Raw genomic sequence first — 25,887 nt, 5'->3', positions numbered from 1 at the left:
CACAACAGAAACTCCCAAATGACACTGATCAAAAGTTTACACACCCCAGTTCTTAATACCATCAATTGGCCCCTTTAACATCAATAACAGCTTGAAGTATTTTGTGGATGAGGCTCTTTATCTTCTCAGATGGTAAAGCTGCCCCTTCCTCTTGGCAAAAAGCCTCAAGTTCCTGTAACTTCTTGGGTTGTCTTGCATGAACTGCACGCATGAGATCTCCCCAGAGTGGCTCAATGATATTGAGGTCAGGTGACAGATGGCCACTCCAGAACCTTCACTTTATTCTGCTGTAGCCAATGACAGGTTGACTTGGCCTTGTGCTTTGGATCATTGTCATGTTGGAATGTCCAAGTACGTCCCATGCGCAGCTTCCTGGCTTATGCATGCAAATGTTCCTCCAGTATTTTGTGATAACATACTGCATTCATCTTGCCATAAATTTTGACCAAATTTCCTGTACCTTTGTAGCTCACACATCCCCAAAACATTAGTTATGCACCTCCGCGTTTCCAAGTAGGAATGGTGTACATTTCATCATAGGTCTTGTTGACTCCTCTCCAAATGTAGTGTTTATGGTTGTGGCCAAAAAGGTCAATTTGGGTCTCATGACCAAATGACTGTGCCAGAAGGTTTGAGGCTTGCCTCTGTGCTGTTTGGCATATTGTAAGCGGGATACTTTGTGGCATTTGCATAGTAATGTCTTTCTTCTGGCAACACGACCATGCAGCCCATCTTTCTTCAAGTGCCTCCTTATTGTGCAACTTGAAACAGCCACACCACATGTAATTATAAAGTCCTGTATTTCACCTGAAGTTATTTGTGGGGTTTTCTTTGCATCCCACAGGATGAAAAGATGCAAGGGTCTGTCAAGATTCCAGAAACTCATTGACCTTTTATATACACACACACTAATTACAAGCAATCTGATCACAGGTGAGGATAGTTACCTTTAGTAGCCATTCAAACCCATTTGTGTCAACTTGTTTGCATGTTATCAGGCCAAAATCACCAAGGTATGTAAACTATTGATCAGGGTCATTTGGGGAGTTTCTGTTGTCATTATGATTTCAAAAGAGTAAACACAGCGGATTGATAATAAACGGCTTCAAACACTAACTACGAGTGAAAGAAAAGTTTGTGTTGTCATTCATATTCTCTGAAAAATGGCCAAGAAATCAAATTCTGCCAGGGTATATAAACTTATGAGCACAACTGTATATACACACTGCTTACAGTGGTAAATAAATTGAGTGGAAATATGAAACTACACAAAAACTCTTACAATGTGCTAAAGTGCTCCAAATATAGTGTATACAGCACTTGCAATAAAAGTAAAACAATCCAAATACATCAATATATTGAAAAAAACACTTGCAATGTGCTTAGTGCTCCAAACGAATAAAGTGCTATAGTGCTCAAATAAATTGCGGTGTCGTGCGCCACACTTCCCTTTTGTGACCCCACTCACTTAGCTTTGCAGTCTGTGATGTGGTATTTGTGGGGTAGATTGGGACTCCTCAGAAAGCTTTCCACATTTGAAACGGTCTTGGGGGTGGCTAAATTTGGATCCACCAGGCTCAAATTAATTTACATAACAGTATTTCACTATCATTTTTTTCCCCATTTTTCTGAGCCTGGTGGATCCAAATTTACCCACCCCCGAGACCATTTCAAATATGGAGAGCTTTCTGAGGAGTCCCCCGTTTACCCCATAAATACCAGATCAAGAGACCCACAGACTGCAAAGCTGAGGGTTCATAATCTCTGGTGAGTGGGGTCACAAGAGGGAAGTGTGGCTCACGACACCACAATTTATTTGAGCACTATAGCACTTTATCTGTTTGGAGCGCTAAGCACAATATATTGATGCTTTTTTATTGTTTCATCTTTATTGAAGTGTTGTATACACTATATTTGGAGCACTTTAGCACATTGTAAGAGTTTTTGTAGGTTTCATACACCACTGTAAGCGATATAGATATATATATCTATATCCAAACCAGTCAAAAAGAAAGTGTCAGTGGCCTCCACCTGTAAAACCATTCCTGTTTTGGAGGTCGTCTGTCTGTAGCCCATCTAGTACACCTGTTAATTTCATTAACACCATAGCAGCTGAAGCTGATTAAGAACCCCCTGTGCTACTTAACTGACCAGATCAATATCCCAGGAGTTTAAGTGACTTGATTCTGTACTCTGAACAGTGTTCTTTTTATCTTTGATACAATGTAGTTTAACCACTTACAAACCGGACCATTTTGCTGGTCAAAGACCAGACCACTTTTTGCGATTCGGCACTGCGCCGCTTTAACTGACAATTGCGTGGTCGTGCGACGTGGCTCTCAAACAAAATTGACGACCTTTTTTTTCCCACAAATAGAGCTTTCTTTTGGTGGTATTTGATCACCCCTGCGGTTTTTATTTTTTGCGCTATAAACAAAAATAGAGCGACAATTTTGAAAAAAAACGCATTATTTTTTACTTTTTGTTATAATAAATATCCCCCAAAAATATATAAAAAAACATTTTTTTCCCCTCAGTTTAGGCCGATACGTATTCTTCTACATATTTTTGGTAAAAAAAAAAAAAAAAAAAAAAAAAAAAAAAAATCGCAATAAGCGATTATTGATTGGTTTGCGCAAAAGTTATAGCGTTTACAAAATAGGGATAGTTTTATAGCATTGTTAATAATTTTTTTTTTTTTTTTTTACTAGTAATGGCGGCGATCAGCGATTTTTATTGTGACTGCGACATTGTGGGGGACCCATCGGACATTTTTGGGACCATTGTCATTTATACAGTAATCACTGCTATATAAATGCAGTGATTCCTGTGTAAATGACACTGGCAGTGAAGGGGTTAACCAGTGGGTGGCAGTGTAGGGGTTAAGTGTTCCTAGGGGTGTGTTACTAACTGTGGGGGGGTTGGGCTTACATTTAGTGAACACCGATCTCTGCTCCAATCACATGGAGCAGAGATCAGCGTCACTAGTTGCTAGGCAGAATGGAGAAATGCTGTTTACACGGCATTTCCTCCATTCAGCCGTCCCGTGAGACGATCGCGGGGATGCCCGCGGCGATCGAGTCCGCAGGTCCAGCGACCGAACTCACGGGGGTCCCGACCAGCGCGGGAGCGCGCCGCCGGCGGCGCGCTCCCGATGGCAGGGCGGCATTGAAGATTGGACGTAACTGTACGCCAATATGCCTGCCATTCTGTCGACGTACATAGTCGTGCGCTGGTCGGGAACCGGTTAAGTCAAGTAATAATTTTATATTTTCAGCATAGGGAAATCACACGTACTGTACTCATCCTTAATTGCACAACAGTCTGTACCTTGTAACATACTTGCTAAAAATAAGAAACAGATTCTAAAACAAATACAGTTAGGACTAATGCTCACGGCCATAAAAAAAAAAAGTTTTTAAATCAGTAAACTTTTAGTTCTAGGGTTTTCATATATAGATCGAATATTACGACGTGCGCAAACAATTTGAGCAGCTGCCTTTGTCCAAGAAACAGAGAACTAATGATTCAGCTGGAAACAGGGCATATATTGAGAAAGGTATGGCAGGCTCATCTTTATTGCTAACAATTACATTGGGGAAGTTTAATAAGAATGTGAAAAAATGCACAGTGTAACTTACCACTTCAGTTCCTTTCATGTTAGTCACAGTTTCTGGTATTGACAGCACTATGTAATCCGCGATGAGTTCACATGACACTAGGTCCTGAAGGCCAAGTTCTGTGGAAAGAAAGGCATGTTAAGAATTTAAATCCAACAGTTATCATCATACTACAGAAAAATAAATAAAAAAATCTGACCTTCCTCGATATTTTGCTCTTCATTTGGAGAAGATCCTGGCACCAGCACAGCAAGGCTTGGTGCTGGCCAAAAGGGCTTACAATTCAGTAGCTGCTTTAGCTGCAAGATTGCTGAAATCCAGTACTCTTCAGTTTTTTCAGATGTAAAAGGTAAGAGAAAAACAAGGCTGTTGGTTCCCCATAACTCATTCTGCCATTCAGCTTTGTCTAGCTCAGAATCTGTAAGAGGTCCATGTACTGCCTGCCATAAGACAAAATACGTAAACAAAAAAATAATTCACAGGATTATTGACAGCGAGCCCCCGTTCACACCAGTGCGACTTGTCATTTGACAGCTCCAAATCGCATGACAAGTCGCACCCTATTGTCGGCAAAGGAATCGTTTAAATTGGCACAACTCTGCCTTTGTGGTGCCGCACCAATTTTAAAAAATGATCCTGCACTAGTTTTCAGATGCGACTTGCATAGATGTCTGTACATCAAGTCGCACAGATGTCAGGCAAGTCGAACCTAAAATCACACTGATCTGTGGCTGACAAATCATGCTACTTCAAGTGAAGTAGCACTATTTCAAAGTTTCATTCAGTGTGTACCAGGGCTTAAGGAAGGATCTAGTAATTGCTTTCACTAGAAGTTTAATATATAAAAAAATAAATATATAAATAAAAGCAGTTTATTTGAAAGAAAAAACAAAAACAAAAAACAAATACACTCACCTTTACACAAACGTTTAAAGACACAGGGCATCCTTCCTGTGACACTAACGTGTTGTAGAGTGCTAGTGTTTGAAGTTGCTGCTTCTGGGCATCTTCCGGCTGAATTCCAGCCCAGCAGAACTTTGCCTGCAACCACTTAGACAGAACACTGGAATAGAAAAGTTATATTAGTATATTAAATATACTCTGCAATGCCATCATAGGGTAAATGAAACAACCCTCCTACCTGTTAAGATCATCAGGCTGACCCGTTTCTGGCAGAGCCAGAACTACTTTCCAGAATATGCAGTTTTTCCATGAAGGCAGGCTGTTTGCAATCAAATACGGCAGCTCCAGTGGCATCCAGGCAGCATCACTGAGATTATGAACAGACAGATTTGTAAAAAAACTGTACACATAATCCAAAGAATCCATACAAAAAGTTAAAAACATAATACAAACCAAAGCAGCTCTTGAAAGAAATGCTGGACTTTCATTTTGTGTAGAATCTGTTCCGTGCGCTGCTGTGGGCTATAAAGTGAGAAAAAAAAATCATGACAGACTATAGAGCAATAAGATGCAAATATGGCCCATTTCTTGTAATAAAGAGAAACAAACCATTAGTAGTAAACGCATAGCTGTCAAGGATGATAGGTAAGGTAAACACTGCCGTTGCTTAAAGCAGTGAAATACATGAATCAGCCATAACATTATTATAACCACTGACAGGTATAGTAAATAACATTGACTATCTTGTTACAACGGCACCTGAAAATTGGGCATGACCCTGAAGATGATGATTTGAAAGCAGGCAAGAATAAGGATTTGAAAGACTTTGACAAGGGTCAACTTGTATTGGCTAGACGACTGGGTCAGCAACTCCACACAAATTCAGCTCTTGGGGGATGTTCCCAGTCTGCAGTGGTCAGGACCTACCTAAAATTCTCCAAGAAAACAAAACCTTGGGTGGTCAAGGCTCACTTTTGCACGTGGTGTTGAAAGGCTGCTCCGTGTACTCTGATCCAGCAGAAGAGCCACAGTAGCTCAAATTACTGAAAAAAGTTTATGCTGGTTTCGACAGAAAGGTGGCAAAACATACAGTACATTGCAGTTGGTTGCAAAACAGGCTGCGTATCTGCAGACTGGCCAGGGTGCCCATGCTGATCCACGATCATAGTTAAAAGTGCCTACAATGGGCACGGGAGCATCAGAACTGGACCACTGAGTAATAGAAGGTGGTGCAGCCTGATCTGACATGCTGATCCTCAGAATCACTGAAACCGGAAGTTGATGTCCTGCTATTGCCATTGATGAATGTCTGAAGGTCTGTTAATTACATACCTAGCTGATCTCTGTGGTGGGGATCTTTCATATTTGGCAAGAAGCCAACCTCATTTGTGGTGAAGGGGTGAAGGCCAGGAGTGTCTTGGTAGTTTCTACAGGATACATTCACGAAGTTGGTGGATAGTTGAACGTTTTCACTTGTTACGGGACTACTTTTTTGTTTTTAGAAAATTTGCACATCACTAATGTTTTAACTTGATGTTTGTGGACTTATTTGTGTGGCTGCACACTCAATGTAGGTGTATATAATGGAAGAAGGTGGCCTGATCTGCTGAATCACATATTTTTTACTTCATGTGGATGGATAGCTGCTTGTGCATAATGCAATGGTTGATCAGTGTATAGCAATGCATTAAACGTGCACAAAAATGCAAGTGTGAATGCGAAACATCACCCTTACAGCCTTCGTTCAAAAAGGACAAAAAGGACAACTTCACCTTCAGTAACCATCCCAACTACCATGAATGCAGTTCATCTGTTCCAACGATCTTAACTGTACAAGCACATCATGGCACCATTCACTACTATAAACCATACTCTTCTTGATAGCTTGAGGCTGACTTTAGCATACCTATGCTCTGTAAACTTTTTTTATCCTTGTTTTGTGCATAAGGCAATAAAATCTTTAAAAAAAAAAAAGGAGAAGAGAGAGAGGAACCATCTAGGACGTTTTCTTTGCAGGGGGCATGCAATGCAGATTAGGGCTGCACAGTAGGGACTGCAAGGAGGATTACCTAAAGGACAATCACACTAAAAAAAAATCTTGTCAATAAAGTATACCTGTAAACAAAATATATATAGATTTTTAATAGCTTTTTAGAGTGGACAGGGATTAGAACACCTGTCAGTTTTTTTTCTTTTGCTGCCTGTGTTCCCATTAGGGAGCACCCTGTATTTGTCTGGGTGACTGTTTTCCCCAAAAAGTGAATAAAAAAATAAATAAATAAAAAAAACACAAAATTGGGAGTTTTCACCAACACAAGAACAGAGGGAAAATCTTTCAATAAGGGACACAAGTTCTGCTAACTCAGTTGAGTAGTATGCATTTAATTTTGTGGAGGTTTCCTCTCACTTCCTGTTGTGCCCATCAGCGAGAAGTAAAAGAAAATTTCCCTAACAGCACAAAGACCTTTGCCTTTAGTTCTACTTTAAGGAAATCAGGGTAGCAGGTTAATAAGAAAGGGGATTTGGGATAAAGAGATATCCCAAGAAAGCAATAAGGTGAATCCACCATGGTAGATCATTGGAAATATCTAACAAGCTTTACTGATTTTTAAATAGTATGTTTAAAAACACAAAAAAAAAAAAAAAAAAAAAAAAAGACAGAAATAGCATTAATGTGGAGAAATGTACCCAAATACCCAAGAATAAAAACACACACATACAATTGGACAAGGTGGTCACAAAATGGTGCCAGAACTTGAAACCCCATGCACACTGCACATGCGCACCCAATACACAATGTTATTCTATGGCACTGCTTTGGTATTAAGCCAAGAATATCATATATATATATATATATATATATATGCATATATCTCTCACGTGGATAATATGGAACTATATGCCAGTATGCTCATAGCTAGATATCCATTAAAGACTAAATATTGGGACCAGTGTCGTTAGTTGATGGGAAGCCTGGAGAGTTAATAAATTAGAGTTGTCGCAAAAAGATATAGTAGTAGTTGTAGGCTGATCAAATGCTATGCATAGATAAGCATCCGGGATCTAAGACAAGCCGATCATAAAATGAGATGAACAAGTCCTTTAAGCACAGTAATTCATGCAGTACTGCAAGTATAATCAAACACATTGATAGTTGCACAATATAGTTAAATATATCTCAGTGTTCATTTCATATGGGAAGGAGGAACAGGTATGGGAAAGGACGGCAAACACATGATACAGATCGGAGGCTCTCACCACTCCATTGTAGTGTCTGAGGCAGTCTCCATTCAGTCCGGTCTGTGCTTCCCCAAGAATCACTGAGATGAAGGTGAATGCTGCTGCATTAGTTGAAATTTGAAAAGTGTCTGTGTCCTGATTGTGCATAGGAGTTGCCGATCAGCTGACCTGGAAAAGTGAACTACGGTGGCTTGTGAGTTCAGTAATCAGCAGACTTGTCCATAAAAAGCAGGAGGAACATGACGGTGCGGCGAAGCCATGCAAATTGCAGTAAAATAATTCCACGCGGCCTAAGGGAATGGGTGGTGCCTGCTACCCATTTGCAAAACGAAGAGATTTCTTGATAAATGGGGGCAACAATGTATTGATCATGGGTTGGAGGTCAGGAGACTTATTGTTCAGGAAGAAAAGCTACAATTGGAGACACTACAAATACAGATTGCTGAAAGCAGCAACAAGTTTGAACCCCTCAAAGAAAAGCCTGAATTTGATAAACTCAAAGATCTCTTTAAAAAACTGGGCTAGGGGTGAGATCTTTGACCTTACTCCTAGAGGCAGTTAGAGTAGATCTCGGCCACGCAGATTTCCCTCACAACAGGGCACGAGTGTGGGTACCCAATCCTCTGGAAGTGAGGGCGAGTCACATCACTTGGTAACTTTTTTTTTTTAGAGAAGGACCTACAGGACCAGGAGGACCTTCCCCAAACCAAGGGAATATTAAAAGGCGAAAGTAGGGGGGAAACACACCGCGCTATGTCTAACTAGCACAATAACGTGCAAAAAAAGCTGCCAACACTTCAAACAAACAAAGTTCAACAATATAAAACAAATAGTGTAGCGCTAATTTAAATAATAATATAATCACAAGAAAAAATATCTGTGTATGAATAATCATGAATACTACGGAGATCAGTGAGTAAAGTCCTCTAAAATATAGCTGGTGCACAAAAGTTGTGATAAATCTTCTTCAGAAGGAATAGACGTTTCACTGATCAGGTGTAACCAAATGCATCAACTTGTCTGAAGTGATCTGAAAGGTAGGTAGAATACTCTTACCAGATGAGGTGGACTCGCCAGTCTTACGACAGTTGAGTCAAAAACGCTTGGGATCCAAACATGGGACCAGATGATGGATTGAAGGTAGTCAGACCGGATTCCAGGGAGACTCCAAATGATGAAAGACCATGGGGGGCATCTCGCATCTGGCACCCCACATTGCTTTTATCCTGTTCTTCTGTGATCACTTGTCATAATTTATGTCCATTTTTATGACCTTTTAATAAAACCTGACGGTTATTTTTTGACCTGCACCATTTGGAGCTTTCTTTTTTCTCTATTACAATTTTCGTGAACCCCCCCCCTGCACTCGGGGCTGGGATCCCAATTGGGCCACACCTGATTCGGACAACTTGAGGAACATTCCGAGAGATGCCCCCCATGGTCTTTCGTCATTTGGAGTCTCCCTGGAATCCGGTCTGACTACCTTCAATCCATCATCTGGTCCCATGTTTGGATCCCAAGCGTTTTTGACTCAACTGTCGTAAGACTGGCGAGTCCACCTCATCTGGTAAGAGTATTCTACCTACCTTTTAGATCACTTCAGACAAGTTGATACATTTGGTTACACCTGATCAGTGAAACGTCTATTCCTTCTGAAGATTTATCACAACTTTTGTGCACCAGCTATATTATAGAGGACTTTACTCACTGTTCTCAGTAGTATTCATGATTATTCATACACAGATATTTTTTCTTGTGATTATATTATTATTTAAATTAGCGCTACACTATTTGTTGTTTTAATATTAAAAGGCGGTAGAGTAGACACCATAGAGGGAGGAAGGGGAAAAGGAAAATGGAAGGAAGCACAGAGAAAGAAGGGACCTGGTGAAAACAAACCGGACGACCACCAGGAGTCAAAAAAAAAAAAAAAACTCCTACTAAATAGTCCTATGCCCGCAATTATTCCAATTAATGACATGAAAGTCATCAATCTTTCTGAATTCCAACTTGAGGATAGACATCCGAATCTCCTTAGAAGGGGCCTATCCTTTTTTTGAGAAAGGTACACTATAAAATGTTATACTCAGGTAAACCTGCCAGTGGTCCTTCCCCCCCCCCCCCCCCCCCATGAGGACAATCAGCTTGACCAAGAAGCCTTGGATCAACTGGTATCATTATTAGATGGAGGGTGGACCATTGTCGGAAGATGAACCCCTAGCCATATTGCCTTCAAGAAGGAACCCTAATCTTAAAATAAGATCAACATCCATGTCCCAATTTTGTAAAAACAAGTGGATAGGGGTGTTTGTTGACCTTGTCCAAGAGGACCTCCAAAAAGCTAACTGGACGGCAATAGTCCTACGAAAGAGGAACGTAAAGCTCTAAATGAACTTCAAGATGATGAGAGTGTGATTATCAAGCCAAGTGAGAAAGGAGGTAATGTGGTGCTCTTGATGGCCAAGAGATACGAGACGTACGTACGTAGACTGTTGTCAGATAGCTCAACCTATAGCAAATTGGATTTAAATCCTTTCCAAGCACTTTTGGCCCTTATCAATGATAAGTTATCTTGGGCGCTCGAGGCTGATCTAATCACAAAAAAAAAAGAAGGGAGTTCAATTATCTGGGAGTGGAGGACTTCAACATTCCCAAGTTTTACGTCATCCACAAGATTCATAAAAACCAGCAGGACCCCCCAGGGCGGCCAATGGTCTCAGCATTTAGGGGTCCACTTGAAAGTCGGTAAATATAGAGACTCCCTTATAAAGGACCTTGTAAATGCCTTACCCTCATATATACATGACACTGGAGATGTGCTCAATAAAATTGAGAACTTGGCCTTCCCCGGGGAAGTCCTTCTGGTAGGAATAGATGTTGAGGCACTGTATACCTCCATACCACATGAGTGGGGTATCTCTGCGGTGTTTCACTTTTTAGAAAAACAAATACCCCACCATGGGTGCTCAAAACGAGATTATTATCGAATTTCTGGACTTGGCTTTAAAAACACAACTATTTCCAATTTTGGGCCATCAGCAACGATGTGGCACTTCCATGGGAGCAGCTTGGACACCCACCTATGCCTGCCTCCACCTTGGGTGGTGGGAGGGGAGATGCTATATACGTTGGTGTACCTTGGCCACGCTCGCACCTGGCTAAGGTACATCGATGACATGTTCATGATATGGCACTACTGAACTGAAGGCATTTATGGATGAGTTAAGGCATAACTCCAGGAACATAAGTCTTTCCTTTGTGGTGGACACTCGAGAGATATCATTCCTTGATCTCTCCATTAAGTTGGAGAATGGTAGACTGTTAACCAAACCTTACAGGAAAGCTACAGCTGCTAAAACTTTACTATTGGCAGATAGTCACCACCCTAGATCACTTGTCAAAGGCATTTTGGTGGGCCAGTTCCTGTGAATTCACAGGAACTGCTCCACCAAATTATATGTTGGTAAGAAAAAAAACGTCCATTTCAAATCAGAATCAGTGAACACCTAAAAAGCATATGCTTGGAGAAGACACCAGTGGCACAACATTTCATACTGTGCCATGAAGGTAAACCCACTGGCCTGAGATTCAAGGGGTTTTTGTTGCCCTAGATTTGTCAGCCTGTAGAGGTGACTATGACGATGTTCTACTTGAAAAGGAGAAATCCTGGATTTTTAGGATTAATACTTTACAGTCTAATGGCTTAAATAATGAGCTAAGTCTCAAGGTTTTCCTTGGCACACACAGTCACTAATCCGGAGGGTAACTTTGGGACCTATAACTCCCATTCATTTAGCCTAAATTCACAATCAAAATTTAATTATAACTACGATCCTTCACCAAAAGCCATGGGTGATGTTGTAAAATTGTGATTTTAGCATTATTTATTCGCATGGTCTTTACATGATAAAAGGTATTAGGTGAATGTACTAAGCAAATAGGTAAAATACTTACATCAATTTACTTTTTCTTGCTTTTAAATCATGCAATATGTTTTGTCACCACAAGATGGCCTCTAAACAGTATTATGACATGGTAACTGCTGATTGGACATTGGGTCCTATAAAATGACTGGGATTACGGATGAGCTCAGGCGTGTTCGCATGATCTACGTGCTGAGCATGCCAGGAAGTCGGCGCAGCACTAATCACAGGCAGTGAAACATTGCCCCCAATGCGCGGCTGCAGAGATCAGGCAATGTCTCACTGCCTGTGATTAGCGCAGCGCTGCGCCAGCTTCCTGGCGGGCTCTGCACGTGGACTACGCCTGAGCTCATCCCTAACTGGGATAATTCATGTCATATGTCTTGAAGCACACAGGTGTGTGTGCGCGAAATGCATCGACGGAGGTAGCGCCAGACTAGCCTCATGCTCTGCCATACGCCCCAGCAATTTTGTGTGGTTTCTCCGCACCGTCATCTTCCTCTGCTTTCTATGGACAAGTCTGCTAAATACAGAACTCACAAGCCACCATAGTTCACTTCTCTGTCAGCTGATCGGCAACTCCTATGCACAATCGGGACACTACAGATCACGATAGCACAGCCTTGCATGGGCACTTTACGAATTTCAACTAATGCAGTAGCATTCACCTTCATCTCAGTGATTCTTGGGGAATCACGGACCGGACCGAATGGAGATGGCCTCAGACACTACAACGGAGTGGTGAGAGCCTCCGGGCTGTGACATGTGTTTGCTGTCCCTTCCCATATGAAATGATCACGGAGATACATTCATATATACCGTGCACCTATCAGCTGTGTTAATGTGCCTAATTATACTTGCAGTACTGCATGCATTACTGTGCTTAAAGGACTTGTTCATCTCATTTTCTGATCGGCTTGTCCTAGATCCGGGATGCTTATCTATGCATAAAATTCGATCAGTCTACAACTACTAAATGTATCTTTTTGCTCCAACTCTAATTTATTAACTCTCCAGGCCTCCCATCAACTAACGGACACTGGTCCCAACGTTTAGTCTTTAATGGATATCTCGCTTCCATATTAACCATGTGAGAATAAATAAATTATATAATATTGTTGGCTCAATACCAAAGCAACACCATAAAATAACACTGTTGGGTATTTAGGTAAACTACTCCATATTAATGCCATTTCTGTAATTTTTTTTTTGGTTTTAAACATACTATTTAAAGATCATAAAATATCACCTTGTAGCGCTAAATTAGTGTAAAAGTAATCAAATTGAAGTTACCCCTCAAACAACAAATTGTGTTACTCACAACAAAATATCTCTAAAAAAATGGAAAATATATAGATTTGTGAAAAGACTCAATGTGATAGTCTTAAAATAATAATACATAGATGAAATCAATAGTCCATAAAAATAAATTTTAAATCCTTTTCATGTGCAAATCTTATCAGTGTCCATATAATGCACATGAAAAGGATTTAAAATTTATTTTTATGGACTATTGATTTCATCTATGTATTATTATTTTAAGACTATCACATTGAGTCTTTTCACAAATATATATATTTTCCATTTTTTTAGAGATATTTTGTTGTGAGTAACACAATTTGTTGTTTGAGGGGTAACTTCAATTTGATTACTTTTACACTAATTTAGCGCTACAAGGTGATATTTTATGGTTATTTGGATGGGTTTAGCTACATTCACCTTCTTGTTTATTTATTCATACATTTAAGTAGCAGCTGGGAGAGGGGTTGTTGGCGCAGTGGTGATACACTTAGGTGGCAATTTTTGAGGTGTGTATCAAGTTTTTTACTTTATTTAAAGATCAATAAAGCTTATAAAATATTTCCAAAGATATACCTTGGTGGATTCTCCTTATTGCTTTCTTGGGATATCTCTTTATCCCAAAACCCCTTTCCTATATTCCAGTGATTTACTTTGGAGGTATTCCATCCCAACTGACAAATTGGTTACACCCTATTACCGGTTGAGATCTCTCACCATTTAATTAATGGATTCAGATTCATTTTATCCATATGTTTAGCAGGTTAATAAGGGCTCAGGTTTAACAGAGGGGTGAAGCACCAACTTTTCAAAACACTCAAAAAATGAAGGCAAAGTCCATATTCTCTAGCCATCTTTTGTAGCATACCAATTATAATCTGTAAATCTCAAATACAGTTTGAAAAAAAAAAAAAAAAAAAAAAAGAACATAAGGCTCACCTAATAAAAGAAACAAACAGTTTCCCCGCATTCCCTAAATTCACAATCCCTTTGGGTTGATTTTGCAAATTTTGCATGGCACTGGGAATCAATGCCTTCAGTGTACCATTATGCCCCATTAAACCAGGAGCAGCTGGAAATCCTCGCATTTGACGCCTTAGTTTCTTCCTAGCAGCCAAAACTTCCCGCCACCTGAGAACAAAACAGTAGATTAATTCCAAACATATAACGGTCAAAAATGTTATTATAGATTTATATAGGCTTGCACGCGAGACCTCTGAAAGTATTTCTGGCAGAGCTGCATCTCATGGAGCGTTTCCTTGGCTATTTGGTTGAGTTCTCCTTTCACAAACTGATCCACAAACTGCTGACTGACATGCTGAGAGCATCGGCTAATGCGTTCATTGTGATCCTTTTGTATGGCTTTCCTGCAAGGAAAAAAAAAAAAAAACACTTGATGTCACAATCAATTGACAAGTTTTTTTGTTTTTTTCAAAAAAAAATTAAGAGCTGAATCATTATCATTGTTTGAAGTCAAGAAATTCACATTTTTAGTTATACTAGTTGTGTTTTTACTCTTTTTCCTCATGTAAAAAGTTTATCTTGAATCAAACTACCCCCCCCCCCCAACACCCAACCAATTAGAAGTGTCAGAGGTAGTGATGTGGACACGCAAAGAAGGGAACAGAAGAGTAGACTTGGGCTGGTGATGTCATGTGATCAAGGCTTCAGGTAAGTTAAAGGAATTTCGATTTTTTTTTTTTTTTTTTTTTTAACTACACCGATCAGTTAGACAGGGTTTTGATGGGTAACATTTTAGAGAGGCTTTAAACAAAGTCATATCGCCTAAAAACAAAGAGCAGCCAGACGGGATGTTGGTTAGGGGAAAAAAGAAAAAAGTATTATTTATGAAAAAGCGGTGTTAGATCTTAAAAAGTATAATAAAGGAATCACAGGTAATACTCACTGCAGCTCTTCACTTGATATTTTTTGGATGTTTTCCTGAAGCACTATTTTTAAAAGACTGTCACACTCACACTGACTTATCTCAGAAAGCAACTGCTCCCTTTCCTGAATTTGCCTGTTTAAAAAAAAAAAAAAAAAAAAAAAAAAATGAATAATAAATGAATAAAACATTTAAAAACATGGATTTTTTTTTTTTTTTTTAAATAAGACCGATTAAAGACAAATGATGAGGTGCAACTGCAGTAGACAAATCAACTTCTACAAGCTTAGAGCAGTCAAAAAAAACATAACTCATAACCAAATTGCGTCTCATAAAATTTCCATGAAAGAACACCCAGATGAAGATGTACCCATGAAGGAAGATGATGAAAAACACAGAATGTTCATTTAATCTCACCTTTCCCAGTACATGAACAACTGGAGGGTAGTAAAATGACCACAGAAGGAATAAGTTCTGTACTATCATGCTACCTCATCAAAATAACCTCCAGACAATAGTATCTTACAAAAGAAAAAAAAAATTTGCATACAACTGCTCTAATTATTTGTTCTATGAATGTGGATATAAAATTTAATAAAAAAAAAAAAGCAAAGCCAGCTATAATCAAGCGTTAACACCTTCTACTCCAGGGTATAACAGACAAGTAGCTTACTTATTGCATTGGGATCTGAAAATTGCCAAACCATTAAAACGGGTCAAAAAATTGACAAAGGATGGTGAAGAGCAAGGAATGCAAGTCACAAAATGCACACGATTTTCACCATACTTGACACCTTATACAATGAGGTAAGAGTAGCCACCAACTATTGGTTTACCAGAAGCAGTGACCTTATCCCTTACCCAGTCCTTTAATCCCCTACCTGTCTCGAGAGCATTTTTTCTTTCAACATTTTAATACTTAAGAGCAAGATCACACTAGAAAACACACAAGTTTTTGTGCGTTCCTGTGTAGTATGTTTTTGACTACCCACTTATTTCAATGGGCTGCCAAACACAGGAATGTGCAAAAATGATGGAAGATGCCACTTTTATTATTGTGCCACACCAAAACTGCATAGTACGATGGTACCATGTGGTTTGGTCGCCGCAACATGCGTTTGGAGTACCACTAACAATGAAAACATGCGCTTCCCACACTGCAATTGTTGTGAACAAGCCCTCATACAGCTGTTGCTCAATATCAATGGTCTGGAACATGCTGCATTTAATGTGCTCTATTTATGCACCTGTTGGCAAAGAAAAGAGATCCTGAATTTCAAAGGGGTGGGTGGGAAGCTCATTTAAGAGGACAGAAGACAAAACCTACATTCTGCATAACCGACATCTCAATCTTTAAAAGACTTTTACCTATTAAACAGGCGTGAGTTTTAGGACTACTTCAAACACTGGGACTAAAGAAGAAGTTGCAGTTGACTCATTAGAAAATATCAGTATCATCAATATACCCTATGTTCCAACCATCACATCTGGATGCGACCCTACCCCCCTCCACAGTTCTGTGCACCCAGAAGCCTCTTTGACACAGCAAACCTTTCTCCTTTCTAAAATCAGTAAAGTTAGAAGTGCCTAAACCACTATGGCTTGCACCAAGAGGTTGCCAGGACTTTCTGCAAATGACACTTGGAGTAGCCCAGGGCACAGTAGTCAAATTTTATAAATAATGGCTGCTGGATGTAGATAAAGGCTGGTGGCTATACAGTATTCTTGCTGAATATATCTCTCTATAACTGTATATATTACACACACACACACACACACACACACACACACACACACACACACACAGAGCTCAAAAAAAAAGTAAAGGAACACTTTTTAATCAGAGTATAGCATCAAGTCAATTAAACTCCTGAGTTATTGATCTGGTCAGTTAAGTAGCAGAGGGGACTGTTAATTTCATTAAAACCAAAGCAGCTGTAATGGATTAACAAAAGGTGCACTAGATGGGCAACAATGAGATGACCTCCAAAACAGGAATGGTTTTACAGGTGAAGGCCATTGATTTTGTTCCCCCCTTCTCATCTTTTTTGACTGTTTTCACTAGTTTTGCACTTGGCTAGGGTCAGTGTCACTACTGGAAGCATGAGGCTATACCTGGACCCTATAGATGTTGCACAGGCATTCCAACTCCTTCCCAGTACAGTCTCAAAAGCATTGTGGAGATTCCAGGACACAGGCAGTTACTCTAGGACGGTTGGACAGGGCCGTAGAAGGTCCTTAAGCAGGACAAGTATAAGCTCCTTTGTGCAAGGAGGAATCTGGATGAGCACTGCCCAAGCCCTACAAAATTACCTCCAGCAGGCCACTGGTGTGGCTGTCTCTGACCAAACAATCAGACACAGACTTTATGAGGGTGGCTTGAGGGTCGGATGTCCTCTAGTGGGCCATCCTCACTGTCCACCGTGGAGCTCAATTGGCATTTGCCATTGAAAACCTGGCGCACTGTGCTTTTCATAGATGAGTGTAGGTTCAAACTGAGCACATGACAGACATGAAAGGGTCTGGAGAGGCCATGGAAAACATTATGCTGCCTGTAACATTCAGCATGACCGGTTTGGTGTTGGGTAAGTGATGGTCTGGGGAGGCATAGCCATGGAGGGACACACAGACCTCTATAGGCTAGACAATGGCACCCTGACTGCAATTAGGTATCAGGATGAAATCCTTGGACCCATTGTCAGACCCTACACTGGTGCCGTGGGTCGGGGTTCCTCCTGGAGCACCACATTGCCCGGCCTCATTTGGTGAGAGTATGCAGCCATCTCATTAGGAACATGCCCCAATGTTGTCAGGCATGCATACAAGCACGTGGGGGGCATATAAACTACTGGGTACCATTTTGAGTTGCTAAAATAAAATTTCAGCAAAATGGACTAGCCTGCTGCATCATTTTTTTTACTTTGATTTTCGGGGTGTCTATGAATTCAGCCCTCCTTAGCTTGTAAATTTTCATTTCCATCAAATGATGTGGCATCCGTTCGTTCCTAACACATTACCCAGTCCATATCAGTATAGATATCCATATTTTTGCCTATTGAGATATGATGTGTTTTTTAAAGTGTTCTTTTAATTTTTATTGAGAGATTATATATTTATTTTTAATAATGGCTATAAAACATGCCTGGCTTCCTCTGCCTTTCTTCGTTTTTCCTCCAACACTCTCTCAGTCTCTGCTTTCACCTCTTCTTTTGTAATAGTGCTTGACAAATCCAAGATTACATCTGCAAGAAGCCTGTCAGCCACCATTGATGACTCTCTGTAATAGCAGAAACGTGAAAAAAATAATAATTCTTCAGCAAGGCAACTGGATACTGTAACAAGAGTAATATCATTTACAATTTTTAGCTGTTGACTTTAATGAGAAACTAAGACACTGGTTAAGAAATTAAAGTGTGGTTTTAATAGGAATTTGCTATAAATGTTCTGTATGAGTATTTCCTTGATGGGTTAAAGAGATCCTCTTTAAAAAATATTTGAATCTAAAATATTTTTTAATTTGACATATTACCCATTGTATTAAAACACAAAACTATTGACACTGAAATAAAAGATAACCAAAGTTTGTATAGCTTAGCTGCTCAGTCTTATACATAAGCTGCCATTTTAGGAAAGGAAAATGAAAATTTGTATGTTTTCTTCTACAGGATGTTAAAACAGCTTTCAAAACAATAAGTATCTTTATATTCAAAAGTACACAAATGTTGCCAAAATTTTGTAAAAAAATGTGGAGATTTCAAACAGGATCAGAGAGTACTTGCAATGCCATTTGAGCTAGTTGGCAGGTTTCAATTCTATTAAAGAGGAAGTAAACCCTGATGAGTTTACTTCTTCTTTCATTCCCTGCAAAGGCAAAGCATAATGGACTACTGTGCATCGCATAGTAGTCCATTATGTGTCACTTACCTGACACAGGAGCCAGCGAAGTCGCCGCTGTCCCTTGTAGTCCGCCGCATCCATCTTCTTGGTGGGGTCTCGCAGCTCCGCCGCTGTCATTCGGCGAAGCCGCGATGACGTCACTCCCCCGCATGCGCACGGGAGCCGACACGCGTGGCAGCTCTGTCGTTGAGAATGCCGCGCTCAGTGCTCCTGCGCGCCGCTGTCTACGGCGCATGCGCCGTAGACAGCAGTGCCTGTTTTCGGGCAAATATCTCCTAAACCATACAGGTTTAGGAGATATTTCTTGGACCTACAGGTAAGCCTTAATCTAGGCTTACCTGTAGGTCAAAGTGGTTTGTAAGGGTTTACAACCACTTTAACAATCTTTTGTATACAGATATTTGATTAATGCACTGGTTGTGTCATTTTGCATCACTAATTTGTGATCATGGTTTGTTCATACACTGACACAATTTTTAAGTTTGAGCATTTAGGTCAAATCCTTGATTTATTCACTTTATTTTGTTTATCATTACATCAGCTCACTATTTAAAGAAACAGCACACCATTTGTCATTATTATTTACTTTAGCTCTTCCAAATTTTGAATTGCAGCTGTTCCATACCAGACTAGCGCAGAGATCTATATTTAATCATTAAAGTTTTATTGGAAGCATGAAATAATTTAACCAGTTTTTTTTATTACCCAAGTGCAGCAGAAATGTAAGCAGCTCCTGTCTGGCTGATTTCGACACTAAATTCTTTCACTGTATCTTCCACAATATCATGAAGCACGGCAGCAACATCCTATATTTATAAATAAAATGTAAAATTATGCAATAAAGATGAGAGAGCATGTTATTAACCAGATATGAATCAATATGAATGTACCAAATCAGTAAAAGCTGGCTTAGGTGGGGATGGAGGGACCTCAGGTGGCACTATGGGTTGGAAGACTGATTGACAAGGGATAGACGAGGATTCCTGGTTGTCTTTTAGAAGCACAATCGTACGTTTGATAGACCTATCTTCAGGCACTGAGTCTTTGACCTCTGATTTATCTGTAACAACTGAAAAAAAAACACACACATGGTTACATAGCAGGTGAGGTTGAAAAAAAAATAAAATAAAAAAAAAAGTCCAAACTGTGGAAGAGAATTCCACATCCTTACCACTTTTACAATAAAGAACCCTCTAAGCAGTTTAAGGTTAAACAGCTTTTCTTTCAATTTTAGTGAATGGCCGCATGTCCTATTAAAGTCACTTTCACGGTATAGTTTTATCCCTATTGTGGCGTGTACGGTATTTGTACATTGAAATCATATCCTCTCTCAAGCATCTCTTCTCCAGAGAGAATAAGTTCAGTGCTCGTAACCTTTCCGCATAACGAAGGTCCTCCAGTCCCTTTATTAGTTGCCCTTCTCTGGACACTCTCCAGTTCCAGCACATCCTTCCTCAGGGCTGGTGACCAGAACTGGATGGCATACTCCAGGTACAGCTGGACTAGAGTCTTGTAGAGTGGGAGAATTATTGTTTTATCTCTGAAGTTAATCCCTTTTTAATGCATGCCAATATTCTGTTTGCTTTGCTTGCAGCAGCTTGGCATTGCATGCCATTGCTGAGCTTGTCATCTGCTAGGACCCCCAGGTCCTTTTCCATTCTAGATTCCCCCAGAGGTTCTCCCCCAAGTGAGTAGATTGCATTCATTTTTGCCACCCAAATGCATTATTTTATATTTTTCTACATTAAACGTTATTTGCCATGTAGCTGCTCATCCCATTAATGTGTTCATATCTTCTTGCAAGGTTTCACATCCTGCGGAGAAGTTACTACTCTGCTTAGCTTAGTATCATCCGCAAATACAGAGATTGAGCCATTTATCCCATCCTCCAGGTCGTTTATGAATAAATTAAATAGGATTGGTCCCAGGACAGAACCCTGGGGGACCCCACTTTCCCCCTGAGCCATTCTGAGTACTCCCCATTTATCAATACCCTCTGAACTCACCCCTGTAGACAGTTTTAAATCCATTCACTCACCCTACGGTCCATGCCAACAGACCTTACTTTATACAGTAAACATTTATGGGGAACTGTATCAAATGCTTTTGCAAAATCCAGATACACCGCATCTACAGGCCTTCCTTTATCTAGATGGCAGCTCACCTCCTCATAGAAGGTTAATAGGTTTGGCAAGAACGATTCTTCATGAATCCATGCTGATTACTGCTAATGATACAGTTGTCATTACTAAAATCTGTATATAGTCCCTTATCCCCCCCAAGAGCTTGCACACAATTGAGGTTAGGCTAACTGGTCTGTAATTGCCAGGGATAAAGCTCATCCCTTTTTTAAACATTGGTGCTACATTGGCTTTTCTCCAATCAGCTGGTATCATTCCAGTCAGTAGACTGTTTGTAAAAATTAGAAACAAGTTTCTTGTGGAAAAAATAAAAATTTTTTTTAGGAACAATGGTCTGGCAATTACTTGACCGAATTCTTTAAGGACCCTCGGGAGCAAACCTGGTCCTGATGACTTATTAATGTTAAGTTTTTCAAGTCCATTTCTAATTCTGTCCTCTGTTAGCCATGAGGGTGCTTCCTGTGACGTGTCCCCCCCATTCCCTTGTGAACACAGAGAAGAATAAAATCAATACCTTTGCCATCTCTCCATCCTTAGTAACCAGATTCCCTTCATCATTCTTTATGGGACCAATGTGACCTGACCTCCTTTTTTTTTTTACTATTTATGTACTTAAAGAATTTGAGACTTTTTTTTCTAAGATTTTATCCAACTTAGTATCTTCTAGCAAGGATCATAGTTTAGGGAAGTTGGCTCTTTTGAAATTCAGTGTCTTTGTATTCCCCTTATGTTTCCCATTTGTGTGATTTATGCTGAAACCAATTGACCTTACTGAAGGGAAATTTTATTTTGAGGTTCTTTTCATTCCGTCAAAACCCCCAGATCGCATGGCCCACCCCCCCCCCCCTCCAATTAACCCTTTCACTCCCTGTCACAGTGCCACCAAGTGCAGTTTTCAGATTTTTCACTGATCACTGTACTGGTGTCACTTTTGACAGTAATCAGCGTCAGGGCAGTTAGTATTAGGACCAGGTAAATATAGGGTATCCCCATTAATCCCCTAATAAAGGTTTAACCCTCTGATCACCCCCTCCCCCCCAGTTAACCCTTTCACCCCTTGTCACCAGTGTGTCACTAGTCTAGTGTATAGATCTAATTTCTGATTACCGTATTAGTGTCACGGGAGATGCTAATTAGCGTCCGTCAGTTTTTTTATAGCGTCAGTGTACCCGCCATATATTACCTAATAAAGGTTTAACCACTTGATTGGCCCCAGTTAACCCCTTTCACCCCCTGTCACAGTGTCACTAGTATAGTGAACACTAACAGTTAATTTTTTTGGTAGTGACAGAAGCAGTCTCTGACAGCCAGGGGCTGTTTTGCCTACGAGTTGCACTAGCTGTACCTATAAATTTAGTGGCGAAAATGTCCAAACAGAGGTACACTAGTGAAAAGGCCTACACGTTGCCGAGCACAACAGATGAGAGCGATGGGGAAGCCTCACTGTCAGATTCAGGCTCAGTATACCAACCAGTAGAGAGCAGTGGCACCCTGACAGATAGCTCTGATGACAGTAGTGGCCCCCAAGTGTACCGACCCCGTTCTTCTGTTGCTGAGGTGCAACAACTGCAGGGCTCTTGTATGGAGCAGAGAGCCAAGTACTAGTGCCCCTCAACCTTCTGGTGAACTGGCAAGCACCAGCGGCCTACTACATCCTGGTCGTAGACAAACCAACACTGTAGTATCACACACACACTTTTTTTTTTCTTGGGCTAAGCTATCCTTTCCCAGATCATCTGCCAGAACACTAACCGCACTGATGGGCATTGATAATCTGTTTAACCCAAGAAAAAAAAAATGTGAAAAAATGTGTGTGTGTGTAAATTTTTTTTTTTTATATTAATATTGCAGCTTACCCAGCCTTGTGGCGGTGGCTGCATTAATTTTTTTTTTTTTTTAGGCCAATAACATTTTCAGCGAGTACAGAAAATACTTGTAGATGAAAAAGAAGGTGTACTTGTCCCTTCCTGTGAGCAGAACTGAAAGCACAAACAATGTTCTCCTCCCCCTGTAAACTACTACATTGGCGTGAGCATATAGGATAGAAGTGTGTTATTTGCAGGATTAACAGGTAACAAAAAGCAAAATAAGGTAAACCAATGCAGCTACCATATCTAATAGTTCGAAAGCTGCAATAGATAGTTTTTGTTTTTGGGTTTGGATACACTTTACATACAACTGAAAAACATGTGCTGCAAGCCATAGCCGTTAATCAGAAGTTGGGTTTCAATGGTTTGCTCTACTTCTAAGTAGCTATAGTGTATTGCAAATTGTAGAGAAATTTCACTTTTTTGTGACTAACCTGTTGGCTCTTGTCCCGACTTAACTGCTATTTCGGTTGAGTTGGTAAATCCAGTATATCTGTTCTGTACATCAAAGCTACACACAGGTGTGTGCAAAGGGAATGGTGGTAGCGGGGCTCCATTTACTACTTGTCCCACAGAGACATTACGTTTGTGGCTGATCAATGGACTCTTCTTCGGCTGTAAGGGAGCCTCAGGCTCGGCAAAAGCTGATCGGTTTAGCTCTACAAAGCTTAAAGAAACCATAAGAAAATATTTATATCTGAAAACTAGATTAGTGATTTCCTTTATTCAACCAACATGTTTCCTTTTTTTATAGGTTTTCAATAACCAAGTTCACTGATGAAAAAGATAAAGATGAACGTAAAATATTACCACTTGGACCGATGCAATAGGACCTTATTTTATAACATACTGTACATAGGTTGGGTAAACGAAGAAATAAGAGGGGAGTGAGAGCAACTGAAAAGCAGCTTGGGGTCCAGGTGAGCCTTCAAAGGTTATTTCCCTATAAGCTCTATAAATTCTGGACAAAGCGTGCTGGAATGCAGTTATCTATCAAAAATGCCTCACTTTTTAAAACATCTATTTAGCTGTCAGATAAGACTGCTGGTAAGCACCCCACACACAAATGTTACAATTGACTGTACAGCCATGGCCAAAAGTTTTGAGAATGGCAAAAATATTAATTTGCACAAAGTCTGCTGGTTCAGTGTTTTTAGATCTTTTATGTCCAATGTTATTATGGTTACCTTTAGTATAGGCTTTTAAATGACAATTACATTGCAAAGAGTCAATATTTGCACTGCTGACCCTTTCAAGACCTCTGCAATTCACCCTGGCATGCTGTCAATCAACTTTTGGGCCACATCCTGACTGATGGCAGCCCATTTTTGGATCGTTTGTCAGAATTTGTGGGTTTTTTTTTTTTTTGTTCACCTGCCTCTTGAGGATTGACCAAAAGTTCTTAATGGAATTAAGGTCTGGGAAGTTTCCTGGCCATGGACCCAAAATTTTGATGTTTTGTTCCCTAAGCCACTTAGTTATCACTTTTGCCTCATGGAAAAGGCATTGATCATCAAACTGTTCTTGGATGGTTGGGAGAAGTTGCTTTAAGAGGATGTTTTTGTACCAGTCTTTATTCATTGCTGGCAAAATTGTGAGCGAGCCCACTCCCTTGGCTGAGAAGCAACGCCACACATGAATGGTCTCAGGATTCTTTACAGTTGGCGTGACACAGGACTGATGGTAACGCTCCCCTTTTCTTCTCCAGACAAGGTTTTTTTCCCAGTTGTCAAAAGACCTCAGATCTCACATTTACACTTCAATAAAAAAAAAATGTCCCATTGGGCACTTCAATCATCTAATAGCATTGAGTCAAGTGGGGGCCCATCAGTCCCTCATTCGACTTCCTGCCTCTCAGGGGACAGCTCTGGATCGTCTCCACCACTACCGACTGCTATGGTAAGTGACGGAGACAACCGGGACGTGGCGGGGTGGGCACCTTTCATGTTTGCCCATAAAAGTGATCTTGTGGCAAATCTGCCATGGAGACAACTTTTGTCTTAAAGCGGACCATCTGCCTTTGAAAAAAAATAGTGGGGTTTTGGCAGCTATCTGCTGCCATAACAACGTTATTGAACATCAAAATAGTAAATCCACAGTGGGCGGTCGAGAAGTGGTTAAAGCGGACCACCCACCGTTTAAATTTTTTTTATAAATAGCAGGTTATGGCAGCTATCTACTGCCATAACAGTATTTAACATCAAACTATCAATGTATATCATCGGTGGGTAGTCCGTAAGTGGTTGAGAGAGAATTCCAGGTTTCCCGCCACTTTAATTCGTTTGAGCAAGCTTGTACAAAATTAATTATATGCTTGCCAGACTGGACTTGCTGATGCTTATACTGTAACCTACTGTAGTAGCTTTTGCTATATACAGTAAGCGGTGTTGTGTTCTGACAGTAGCACCAACGACTTCCTTTCTAATGCCAGATTTAGAGAGTCATCTTACTGTATCCTAAGCATGTAGGAGGAGGATTGTATTTTTAACAGTACAAAACTTCCTCCAATTGGCTGAGGTAGAGACTGATGACTACATCTGCCCACCTTGGCCAATCAGGGGAAGCCTGTATTCATTGATAAAAATACAAGACTTCTCTAAATGGCAGAGATGTAGCACAGACGATGCTGTCCATAATTCGGCAGTTCACGTCAGGTCAAAAAACATATCACTTGTACTGTATATTTAATCTACTTACCCATCTGACACGCTTAAGCCATAAGTTGTGAGGAATTCTGCAGCCTGATCAGCATCTTGGAATAACAGAAGATGTACAACTTTCTCTAATGGAAATAAGGTGGGCCTTTGGGGACTAAACGTATAAGCAATATTCATAACCTGCAGAGCCCTTCGACGTACCTGTTAGAAAGTAAACACGTGAAAATGAGACTTTAGAGGGTTTGATAATTTTCTGTCTGATGCTGGAGAGGTAAATTTAAAATTGGTTGTAAACCCTTACATACACCCAAGTGAAGCAGCTAGTCTTGGGTGATACAGAGATTAACTAGATGCTGACCGCCGGCTGTCAAATGACGGCCAGGTGGCGCACCTATTGTGGCGGGAGGCCATCATATGACGGCCTCCCGTTTAAATAGGGAATGCGCGCAATCGT

At 40.3% G+C, this 25,887-nt stretch overlaps 1 protein-coding gene across 1 annotated transcript in view; it reads right to left on the bottom strand.

The window, feature by feature from the left end:
- Positions 1-25,887, bottom strand: part of MCM3AP (minichromosome maintenance complex component 3 associated protein) — a 90,130-nt gene that overhangs the window by 27,677 nt on the left and 36,566 nt on the right. Inside the window, 13 exon segments of the mRNA XM_077448161.1 lie at positions 3,642-3,739; positions 3,820-4,060; positions 4,536-4,683; positions 4,762-4,890; positions 4,977-5,045; positions 13,925-14,116; positions 14,200-14,352; positions 14,892-15,005; positions 18,013-18,147; positions 19,473-19,573; positions 19,658-19,836; positions 23,211-23,443; positions 25,474-25,634. Of these exon segments, the coding sequence (XP_077304287.1) occupies positions 3,642-3,739; positions 3,820-4,060; positions 4,536-4,683; positions 4,762-4,890; positions 4,977-5,045; positions 13,925-14,116; positions 14,200-14,352; positions 14,892-15,005; positions 18,013-18,147; positions 19,473-19,573; positions 19,658-19,836; positions 23,211-23,443; positions 25,474-25,634 (1,953 nt within the window).

This window comes from Lithobates pipiens, unplaced genomic scaffold, assembly GCF_037356315.1.
Source record: "Lithobates pipiens isolate NorthernLeopardFrog02 unplaced genomic scaffold, aLitPip1_a1.2 Scaffold_22, whole genome shotgun sequence".
Taxonomy (NCBI): Eukaryota; Metazoa; Chordata; class Amphibia; order Anura; family Ranidae; genus Lithobates; species Lithobates pipiens.
This window is presented reverse-complemented; position numbering and strand designations above follow the sequence as displayed.